Genomic DNA, 12,208 nt, shown 5'->3' on the forward strand with positions numbered 1-12,208 from the left:
TCTATCTATCTATCTATCTATCTATCTATCTATCTATCTATCTATCTCTTGGGTATTCTAGACTAACTGTATCAAAGACTAACTGCATGATTGTAATAACCAAATGTTATAACCAAAGGGAAAGTGGAGACAAAAGAGAGCCATAACAGTAATAAATGCTACTGGTAATAAACCCAAAGAATTAGTAAAATGGACCCAGAGTGCCTTTAGGAAAATAGAATTTTTTCCAGCTTCACTGTCTCTTTGGACTTTTATAAATAGGTCAGCTAAAATCTTAGGAACTTTACTATAGTGTCTGTAGTTTTCAGTTCCTCTAAATTATATAATTTATATTTATAAAAATAATAATTAATAATATCAATTGTTTCATTAGACTGGTATTATACTCTGAGTGGGAGATTTGGGGGCAGAATTTAATTCATTCACAGTTTCATACAACAGTTCATCATCAAAAGCACTGAGGGAGGAAGTTGGAAGCAGGAGCTGATGCAGGGGCCATGCAGTGTTGTTTACTGGCTTGCTCACCCTGCTTTCTTTTTTTTCATTCATTCATTGATTCATTTATTTATTTATTTATTCATTCATTCATTCATTCATTCACTTACACCATTATTGCAGCCCCTCCTCCCTTCCCAGTACCCCTTCACATGCTGTTTCATTCTCCCATCTCTCCTCAGAGAAAGAAGAGGTTCCCCAATGGGTACCAACCCACCCTGGCACATTGAGTCCCTGCAGGATTAGGCACATCCTCTCCACTGAGGCCAGACAAGGCAGCCTAGATAGGGGAACAGGATACACAGGCAGGCATTAGAGTCAGAGAGGGCCCCCGCCCCAGTTATTGGGGATCCACAGGAAGACCAACCTGCACATCTGCTATATATGTGCAGGGGCCCTAGGACCAGTCCATGCATGCTCTTTGATTGGTGGTTTAGTCTCTTGTGAGCCCCATGGGCCCTAGTTAGTTGACTCTGTAGGTCTTCTAATGGAGTCCTTAGCTCCTCTGGCTCCCTCAATCATTCCCCCAAATCTTCCATAGGACTCTCCAAGCTTTGTCTAATGTTAGGTTGTGGATCTCTGCATGTTCCCATCAGCTGCTGGGTGAAGCCTTTCAGAGGAGTTATGATAGGCTTTTTCTACAAACATAGCAGCAGAGTAACATTAATAGTGTCAGGGATTGGTTCTCTTCAGTGGGGTGGGTCTCAAGTAGGGCCATTCCCTCAGTCTTTGCTCCATCTTTGTATCTGCATGTCTTGTATGCAGGAAAAATTTTGGGTCGAAGGTTTTGTGGGTGAGTTAGTGTCCTTATAGAATTGGGGGATTTTTATTATTTATTACCTATAATCTAATAAAAGATCTGAGGTATTAGGTTTAAAAATGGATTCTTCAGAAATTATTTAATCTGTACACCTAAAGAAACTAATTAAGAGGGAGGACTCTTGCTAAAATGCTCAGTTCCTATCCAGAAAGGCAAAGAGGATGGACATCAGAACAAGGAGAAAAGAGGGAACAAGTCAGGAGCCTGACACAGAGGACCTCTGAAAAGCTCTGCCCTGCAGACTATCAATGTAGATGCTGAGACTTATGGGCAACCTTTCGGCAGAGTACAAGGAATCTTAGGAAAAAGTGGGAAACAGTAAGATCTGGAGAGGACAGGAACTCTACAAGGAGAGTAACTGAACCAAAAAATCTGAGCACAGGGGTCTTTCCTGGGACTGCTATTCCAACCAAGGACTATGCATGGAGATAACCTAAGACCCCTGCACAGATGTAGCCCATGGCAGTTCAGTATCCAAGTGGGTTCCATTGTAATAGGAACAGGGACTATCTCTGACATGAACTGATTGGCCTGCTCTTTAATTACCTCCCCCTGAGGGGAAAGCAGCCTTACCAGGCCACAGAAGAAGGCAATGCAGCCACTCCTGATGAGACCTAATTGACTAGGATCAGAAGGAAGGAAAAGAAGTCCTCCCCTATCAGTGGACTTGGGGAGGGGCTGGCATGCAGAGGGTGGAGGAAGGGAGAGATTGGGACAGGAGGAGGGAGGAAACCATGGGGGGATACAAAGTGAATAAAGTGTAATTAATAAAGAAAAATAAATAAATAAATAAATAAATAGAATTATAAATTTTAAATATTTTACTGTGTATTGTAAGTATGTAGAAACCTTAAAATATTTTTCCAAAATGTGTTTAGAAATTACATGTTCATAAAATTAAGTATTTCCATTTCTGTTCCTTGCTGTAGGTTCTAGTATAATGCCAGCTGCTGGAACAATGTATTTAACCACTTCAACTGGATATCCATATACTTACCATAATGGCGTTGCTTACTTTCATACTCCAGAAGTAACTTCTGTCCCACCATCTTGGCCTGTAAGTGATTTCCATTTTAGAAGAGTTTCTACCAAGTATTTTTAAGATGTTTTTGTTCGTCTATATTTGATGAATTTCCTTTTCATTTGTTTATAGTGTGTCACCAATGAATGTGGAGGTCAGAGTACAATTTTCAGGACTTGGTTCTCTCCTTCCACCATGCTGGGCCTGGGAGCCTTTATCTAATGATCCTTGTTCTGAAATATTTAAAACACAAAACAAATGAAAATACCTGCATCCCAAATTTAACAAATGTTAATATTTTGCCATATTAATTTAAGTTATTTTGAAAGAGGAAGTAAAATATGACAAAATCATGTAAAGCTTTCTTATGTCCATCCATACCTTTTACCCTTTCTTCTTCAGAATTTCTTTTTCATTGTATATGTTCTTATTACAGATATACTTGCCAGTAAGCAACATAGGTAACTTTGTTTTTAAACACTGGGTAGTTTTTAAACAATGTATAATAATCTAATTTTTTATTTGAATATTGGCCCTTGTGGTCCATGTGAACTATGTTAACCCTTATATATTTATCCGCTTATTTTAATATTCTATTTTTTTGGAATATGATCATTTTTACATACCTTTAATCATAGACATTTAAAAAAAAATTTACAATCATGGCTATATGGAACAACCAGACTTTGTATATATGTAAATTTTTCTGGGACAGTGGTTTGCAAAGTTTCTTGCTTATATCCCTCTGATTGCTTTTGAAAATTATGAATATGTTCACTCATACTTAAAATTCATTCTAAGCCTAAATATTATAGGTATGTCATATATTTTAGATTTGCTAAAAATATATCTTTAGCAATACTTTGTACCTGTATGTTTAGCTTTCTTTTATTAATTGAAAATATGTGATAAACAGTTTTAGTTAGCTAAGTTAACAAAACTAGTTGACCAATCAACTCAATGAACACTACTAGAATATTTTGACATTAACATTAAACTCATATGAATTAATATGTACCCCTGCGATCCATATACTGATTTAAGTTTGTTCCCTGGATAAAATACGGTACTATTTTTACCTTTAATATTTGTTCTACACATTCTTTTTGCTTTGTGGGTTTTTTTTTTTTCTATTTTTCATGACATTGCCTTCTTGAATTATGTATTTAATGCCTGGATGGTGTTTTCACTCCAATGCAAAGCTTTATAGCAAACTCTACCATGAGTAAGAGGCATGCCTTTTTTAAAAAAAGAATGATGATAGAAGGGGAACTTTGTTTAAAATAATATATAGACTACAGATACATTCAGTCAAACAATGAAAATTTGTAGTCTTAGTCATTGGTTATGCCCATATATCACTAGAAAATATTTGTTTCCTCTTAATACTATATTAGAATATATGCATAGAATCAAAGCCTCACATTAATAAAATAAGTGTATCTTGACTAGCAGCTTTCAAAGAAAAAAAATACTCTTTATGCTTTACCCAAGTTCTAATTTTTCCATTGTGTGTCAGCTCTTAAAATGGCCAGTCTTGGCTATGTAGAGAGACCCTAATTCAGAAAGCGAGAAAGAGAAAGAAAAAAAAAGAAAGAGAGAGAGAGAGAGAAAGAAAGAAAGAAAGAAAGAAAGAAAGAAAGAAAGAAAGAAAGAAAGAAAGAAAGAAAGAAAGAAAGAAAGAAGAAAGGTAGATAGATCAGTCCTTGGGGTTAAAGAGATGACTCAGTGAGGTTGGAGTGTGTAGCACTCTAGCAGAGGACCCAAGTGTGTTTCCCAGCATACCCATGTGGCAGCTCACAACCACCTACAACTCCAGCTCTAGGAATCCAACACCTCTGGCCATCTTACAGGCACCTGCCGCTCACATGCTCATACTCACAAATCAATATGCATAATTTAACAATAATAAAACAATCATTTGAAAATAATGCTTTTACAACTTTGTCAATGCTATCATGTAGTAATCTTGGTTTTCTATTTAGTTTATCTACTTACTGTTAAAACAACATAATTGAACCTATTTTTAAACTTTTTAAGAATTTACTTTTTTCTTATGTTTTGATATTATAGTTCAGTTATTTCTTTTCCTTTTTCCCTTTCTTCCCTCAAAACCTTATCATATACCTCTCCTTGCCATCTTTAGAATTCATGGCCACCTCTTTCATTAATTGTTGATGTGTGTGTATGTGTGTGTGTGTGTGTGTTCCTAAATAAATAAAACTTGCTCAGCCTTTATAATGTTCCTTGTATGAATTTGTTTTTAAGGCTGACCTTTTGGCATTAGGTAACCAATTGGTATGTTTTTTCCCGAGGAAAATTTATTTTTCCCACTGTCAGCATTCTTCGGTTGCCTGTAGTTCTTTGTGTAAAGTTTAGGTCTCCCAACCTTGCCTTTTGGTGTCATCCTTGTTCAAGTTATGAGTAGGCAACCATGTTGTTTAGACTTCATGAGTTCTGCCTCTGAAATTTGCAAGAAGCACAGTTTCACAACAAACTTCCTATTTCTCTGGCTCTAGTATCTTTCCACTACATCTTCCACAATGATCCCTGAACCTTAGGTACAGGAGTAGTCTTGTAAGTACGGTGGGGCTGGCCTCTACAATCAAATTTTGATTGGTTAGGATTTTCTGTAATGGTCTTTGTCCATTGATGAGGGTTGACAACTATACACAGCTATGGGTATTAGGACAAATATTTAGAATTTAGTTAGGAATTGTGCTGGTTTAGTAAAATGGCAGTTTCAGGTTCTCTCTTGACTTCACTAGCCCTGAATAGATGACTAGATTTCTGGTATCAGGCACCATTTCCCTCTTGCTGAGTAGGTCTGTCTTATGTCCAATTAAAGAATTATGCCTGCCACTGTTGCACCTTTGGACTTATGCCATGTTCGTCATTGCTGTGGTTCGGAAGCATCATAGCTTTGTAGGACTTGGTTGTTTTCTTCCATTGGACACATGCATGGTAACTTCTGGTAGAGTGATAGCTCATCCTTAGAAAGGAAGGAGGCTCTCAGAACAGTTCCAGTTCAAGGGCCTCTGGACTCTGTCTAAAGTGTGTAGTGTCTTCAGCAATGGGGACTTAACTTCTACCTCTAGGGGACAGTCAAGGACATTATCCATAGTCCATAATGTTTCAGAGTTTCTTAGACAACCTTGACTAGCAGCTCAAAATCGGACTTCTCATGTCTGGTGTTGGGGTTTCTGTTAGATGGTCTTTTGCTCCTGGAGGGTGCATTGTCAGCCCAGATGGGAACATATCATTAATACATACATGTGTGTATACCGACTTACATGTGTTACAGGTACCTTTAGGTTGATACTAGTAAAATTCTAGTTACTAGTTACTAGTAAAATTCCTTAGAACTTTTTCAGACATCCTTAGTGTTATTTTACCCTTCTACTGTATTTATTTCCTCCCCTCCCTAATTAGAGTCCTTCCCACCCATTTTTACTATTTTCCCCTTTCAGATAACTTGTACCCTGCTATTCCCCTCTCTGTTGTACCCCCATTCCCCCAGCAATTGTCCCTTTTCACTTTCCTGGTTTCTGCAGTTACTTCAGGTTATCTATTCACAATTTGGAGCTAGGAGCCTCAGATGAGGGAGAATGTGCTGTTTGTCTTTCTGGGCCTGGGTTATCTCACTCAGAATGATCTTTCATAGTTCCATCCATTTACCTGCAAAGTTTGTTTTTTTTTTTTTTGTTTTGTTTTGTTTTTTGTTTTTCTTTACAGCTAAATACTATTCCATATCATTATCAGTTTGTCAGTGGAAGGATAGTTAAATTGTTTCCATTTCCTTGATATTGTGAGTAGAGCAGCAATGAACATGGCTAAGTATCTATGAAGTAGGATCTTAAGTCCTTTGGACATATGACAATGAGTGGTATAGCTGCATCATATAACAGATTTGTTTTTTTAGCTTTTTGAGAATTCTCCACACTGATTTCCATAGTGGCTGTACCACTTTGCAATCAAACTAACAGTAAAAGAGGATTCCCTTTTCCCCATATCCCCTCCAGCATTTGTTATAGGTCATTTTGTAGCTCTTTGCCATTCTGACTGAAGTTAAGACAAAATCTCAGAATTGTTTTGATTTGCATTTCTGTAATTACTAGGGATGATGAACATTTTTTTGAGATATTTCTTGACCATTTTTTTTTCTTCTTTTGAGAGAACTCTATATTCAGGTCCATTTTTTCAGTGGGTCACTTTTTAATTATATATTTATTTATTTAATGTGTATTGATGTTTTTGCCTGCATGTATGTCTGTGAGAGGGTCTCAGATACCCTGGAAATGGAGTTATAAACAGTTGTGAGCTGCCATGTGGTTGCTGGGAATTGAACCTGGATCCTCTGGGAGAGCAGTCAGTGCTCATAAGCTCTGACTCATCTCTCCAGCTCAAGTGGATTATTTTTTTTTAATTCTCTGCTTTTTCAGTTACTCATATATTCTGAATATTAATTCTCTGTGGGCTTACTCTTCATCCTGTTGATTGTTGCTTTAGCCAAGCCAAAGCTTTTTTAAAGTTTTATGAAGTCCAACTTGTGAATTGTTGGTCTTAATTCTTAGACAAATGGAGTCCTAATCAGAAAGTCCTCTTCTACAGCTATATTATGTTGAGTACTACCTATGTTTTATTCTAGCAATTTCAGTGTTCAAGTTTCACGTTTAGGTTTTGGACCTAATTTAGTTAGTTTTGTGATAGACTCACATAATTTCATTCTTTGTATTTGTTGAAGATGCTTTCTTTTCTCCAGAGTAAGTTTTTTACATCTTTGCCAAATATTAAATACCTGAAGTTATATATACTCATATAACATTATTATATATAATAATTATATATTATATATAATTTTGTCCTATTGGTCTGTGTGTCTCTCTTTGTACCATTACATGTTGTTTTTATTACTGTGACTTTGTAATACAGATTAAGATCTGAAATAGATTGTACTTTTTGCTGAGGAAATTTTTGGCTACCTAGGGTTTCTTATGGTTCCATATGAATTTTAGGATAGTTATTATGGTTATTTTTACAATGATAATTTTTAAAATCCATAAGTTTAATGTCTTTTCATTTTCTAGTGTCTTTGTCTCTTCAGGGGTTTAAAGTTTTCATTATAGAGGTCCTTCACTTCCTTAGATTGTTTTATTTCTATATACTTTTTCTTTTCACTTCCTTAGATTGTTTTATTCCTATATACTTTTGCTTTGAGGCTTTTGTGAATGAGAATATATCCATGATCTCTTTCTTTGTATATTTATTGTTTCTGTATAGAAAAGCTTTTGATTTGTACAGGTTGATTCTGTATCCGGCCACATTGCTAATTTGTTTATCATTTCTAAAAGATTTCTGGTAGAATTTTGGTGATTTCTTAAGTCATCTGCAAACAGATATAGTTTGACTTCTTCTTTTCCTATTAGTATCCAGCTAGTGCTTCTGGCACAATCTTGAAAGGAGTGAGAATAGCAGACAGCCTTGTCTCATTTCTGACTTTAGTGGGATTGCCTCAGTCTTTTCTCTATTTAGGATGATTTTGAAGTCTGTTCCCTCTGATTCTATAGAACTTTCATCATGAAAGTATAATGGATTTTAGCAAAGGTTTTTCTGTATCTATTGAGATGGTTATGTGATTTTTTTTTGTAAATTTACTTATGTGGTTCCTTACATATTTATTTATATGTTGAAACATCCCTGCATCTTAGGGATGATGCTAACTTGGTAATGATGAATAATCTTTTAGATGTATTTGTATGGTATGCTTGTGAGTGTTTTCTTGAGCATTTTTGAATCTATGCTTATCATCTGTATTAGCCTATAGTTTTCTTTTTTGTGTGCATGCCTTTACCTGATTTGGGGCACTAGAGTGATACAGCTGCACAGTAGGAGTTTGGGAGTGCTCCTTCCGTTTCTACTTTTTTTTTTAAGTTTAAACGACTAAGTATTTTATCAGAAAGTTTAATTATCCTTCAGAAAAAAAAATGAGTAAATAACTTTCTCTGAAAAAAATATGACTCTGTTGGCTGCAGTTATTACACAGGAGGGACAAGATTGTCAGTTAAAAGACCTTCCTTGCTAGTTGGGTAATGACAGAAAGTCCCATTTCCAGTCTGATTTATAAAGGTACATATGTCCCAAAGTACATATGGCTGAGAATAAATACAAAACAAGAAAGGCCAAAGGTGGTAAAGCTAGGACATGCAACAGGCTCTAGGAGAAAACTCTCAGGAATACCCCCAGAGGCAACAAAGAACATTTGGCTGGAATTTGAAGCTCCTCAGTCGTCCTTGTCCTTTGCCCCGTGCTTGAGGATGCGTGTGAACTCAGTGTAGTTGAAGTTCCCTTCTTGTCAATGGGGCCTCCCTGTACATCATCCACTTCCTCATCTGCGAAGCAGTCGCCCATGGTGGTCAGCAGCTCCCTCAGGGAGTCTTGGATGGTGCCTATTGCTTCCTCATCAAAGCAAGCCTTTCTGATAACATCCTCAAGATCTGTGCCAGTCAGCTTCTCACCAAACATGGTGAGGAACATGGTGAAATTGCTGGGGCCTGGGGCCTCATTCATCATGGCATCCAGGTATTCATCAGTTGTATTTTTTCCCACTGAAGCAAGCATGTCATGCAAGTCCTCCTTGTCAATGAAGCCATCCCTGTTCTGGTCGATCATGTTGAAGTCCTTGGACCTGGGATTGGTCAAACATGGTGAACACATTAGATGTCGCGCGCTGAGAGTGCTTCTTGGTGGTCTTGATCTTTGCCTTTTTGCTTCACGTTGTTAAATCCCAGTTAAATCCCTGCTCAGCTGCGACAATCAAGACTCCCCTGCAAAGCTCCTTCGGCAGATCCCCTACTTTTTAAAATGGTTTAAGAAGTATTAGCTGTAGATCTTTTGAAAGTCTGGTAGAATTCTGTGTGAATCCCATCTGGTTCTAAAATGTTTTTGTTGGAAAACTTTCTTATTATTATTTCAGTCTTGTCATTTGTCACAGGTCTTTTTAGGTTGTTGACTTCTAGTTAGTTTAATTTGGGTGATTTGGCTCAATCTAGGAATTCATCTGTTTTACAAATTGGTGGAGTACTGGTTTTTAAAGTATTCCTTTATGATATTCTGAATATCTTTGGTGTCTATTAAAATGTTTCTATGTTCATTTCTACTTTATTGGTTTGAGTCCTCTCTCACTTTCATTGTTCTAACTGGGCCAGGAGTGTGTCAATTTTATCTTCTCAAAGAACCAGCTCTTAGATCACTTGATTCTTTGAATTATATCTTTATTTGTATTTCATTAATTTCTGCTCTGATTTTTGTTATTGCCATTGACTGAGTTTGGATTTGGTTTGTTCTTGTTTTCCCAAATTTTATGAGTTGTATCATTAAGCAATTTTTTTATGCTCATTCTGATTTTTAATGTAGGCACTTAAAGCTATAAATTTTCCTCTTAGGGCTATTTCAGGTGTGTCCCACAGGTTTTGTTGTATTGCATTTTCATTTTCACTTAGTTCAAACAATTTTTTTTATTTTTTCATTGATTCTTTGTGAGTTTCACATCATGCACCCCAGTCCCACTCATCTCCCCATTAGTATCCACCCTCCACCCTTGCAACCTCCCCGCAAAAGAGAAAATAAAAATAAAAAATAAAACATTCAAAAAAAAATCCTCATCATGGAAGTGTAGTGTGTCACAGTGTATCCCACATTGTACCCATTTGTCCACACATCTTCCATTGCAAGGAGTCATTGGTCTAGTTTAAAGTCTCTGGCTTCTGTTACACTATCAATACTGGATCTTCACTAGAGCTCCTCTCAGATATCCTGTTGTTGCCCTGTGTCATGGAGAGATCCAGCAGTTAGATGTTGGGGTGGGCCAACTCAAGGCTGTAGATCTAGACCTGGTGGTAGCGGAAGTTGGTCATTCTGCCAGCTCTCCCTGACCCACACTACCAGGGCAAGCTCTCCAGCACTGCCCCAGCTAGCTCACCCAGTGCTTCAGTCAACAAGGGTCAGGGCCATGTCTCTCTGGATCTCACACCCTCAGGACCAGCTCACTCAAACCTTCAACATCAGGACCAGCTCTACTACTCTGCCCAGGCAAGGTGCAGAGCCCGCTCCCATGAGTGCTGCAGCCAATGAAGGATAAAACAAAAACAGGACATCTTTTATTTCTTTCTTGATTTCTTCTTTGACCTATTCATCATTAAGTATTGAGATGTTTAATCTCCATGACTTTGTGTATTTGCTAGAAATTTGTTTGCTGTCAATTTTGTTTTATCACATTGTGGTCAGCTAGGATACACAGAGTTATTTCAGCCTTTTTTAATTTAAATACTTATTTTGTGACCCAGAATATGGTCTATTTTGTAGAAGCTTTTGTTTGCTGCTGAGTATAATATGGATTCTTTGGTGTTTAGATGGAATATTCTGTGAAGTCCATTTGATGTATGATGTCTGATATTACTAATTACTAATTTTGTGTGCAGATGACCAGATATTAGGAAAAGCAGAAAAATTAAATTACTTACTATTACTAGGTTCATGTTAATATATCTTTAAATCATTATTACATTTATTAATGTGGCTCAGTTTGCCAGAGTTTTGTAGACCGTATTGTGTTCTTGATTACCTGTCTCTTTGATTATAATGTAGTGTCCCTTTTTATCTCTTCTAAGTAATTTTACTTAGAAGTGTGATTTTTCAGATATTAGGAGAGCAACACTTGCTTGCATCCCGGCCCTATTTGACCGGAATGGCATACTTTCACTCTAAGGTAGTGTCTATCTTTAAAGCTAAGATGTGCTTTGTGTATATAGCAGATAGATGGAGTTTATTTCTTGATATGTTCAGCTAGCCAGAGTCTTTTTTTTATTAATTACACTTTTTCATTTTGTATCCCCCCATAAGCCCCTCCCATCTCCCCTCTCCATCCTACCCTCCCTCCCCTTTCTGCATGCATGTCCCTCCCCAAGTCCACTGATAGGGGAGGTTCTCCTCTCCTTCTTTCTGATCTTAGTCTATCAGTTCTCATCAAAAGTGGCTGCATTGTCCTCTTCTGTGGCCTGGTAAGGCTGCTCCCCCCTCATGGGGAGGTGATCAAAGAGCAGGCCAATCAGATTATGTCAGAGGCAGTCCCTCTTCCCATCATTATATAACACACTTGGACACTGAACTGCCATGGGCCACATCTGTGCAGGGGTTCCAGGTTATCTCCATGAATAGTCCTTGGTTAGAGTATGAGTCTCTGGGAAGTTCCTTGTGTTCAAATTTTCTTGTTTTGTTGCTCTCATTGTGGAGTTCCTGTCCTCTCCAGCTCTTGTTATTTCCCACTTCTTACATAAAATTCCATTCACTCTGCCCATCAGTTGGCCATCAGGCTCAGCATCTGCTTTGATAGTCTGCAGGACAGAGGCTTTCAGAGGCCCTCTATGGCAGGTTCCTACGTTGTTTCCTGTTTTCTTCTTCTAGCTTGCAGAGGCCCTCTGTAGCAGGTTCCTAGGTTGTTTCCTGTTTTCTTCTTCTGATGTCCATCCTCTTTGCCTTTCAGGATGGGGATTGAGCGTTTTAGTTAGGGTCTTCTCTCTTGCTTAGTTTCTTTAGATGCACAGATTTTAGTGGGTTTGTCCTAGGTTGTATGTCTATATGAGTGAGGATATACCGTGTGTGTCTTTTTGCTTCTGGGACAACTCACTCAGGATGATCCTTTCCAGGTCCCACCATTTACCTGCAAATTTCATGATTTCCTTATTTTTCATTGCTGAGTAATACTCCATTGTATAGATGTACCACAGTTTCTGCATCCATTCTTCAGTTGAGGGGCATCTGGGTTGTTTCCAGCTTCTGGCTATTACAAATAAAGCTGCTACAAACATGGTTGAGCA

At 37.5% G+C, this 12,208-nt stretch overlaps 1 protein-coding gene and 1 pseudogene across 1 annotated transcript in view; one reads left to right on the forward strand and one right to left on the reverse strand.

Moving 5' to 3' along the window:
- Boll (boule homolog, RNA binding protein) overlaps positions 1-12,208 on the forward strand; it is a 92,108-nt gene that overhangs the window by 33,309 nt on the left and 46,591 nt on the right. The window contains exon 6 of the mRNA XM_055616741.1: positions 2,245-2,372. Coding sequence (XP_055472716.1) covers positions 2,245-2,372 — 128 coding nt within the window. The remainder of the gene's footprint in view (positions 1-2,244; positions 2,373-12,208) is intronic.
- Positions 8,617-9,099, reverse strand: LOC129683777 (myosin regulatory light chain RLC-A-like; annotated as a pseudogene).

This window comes from Psammomys obesus, unplaced genomic scaffold (assembly GCF_907164565.1).
Source record: "Psammomys obesus unplaced genomic scaffold, mPsaObe1.curated_primary_1811, whole genome shotgun sequence".
Lineage (NCBI taxonomy): Eukaryota > Metazoa > Chordata > Mammalia > Rodentia > Muridae > Psammomys > Psammomys obesus.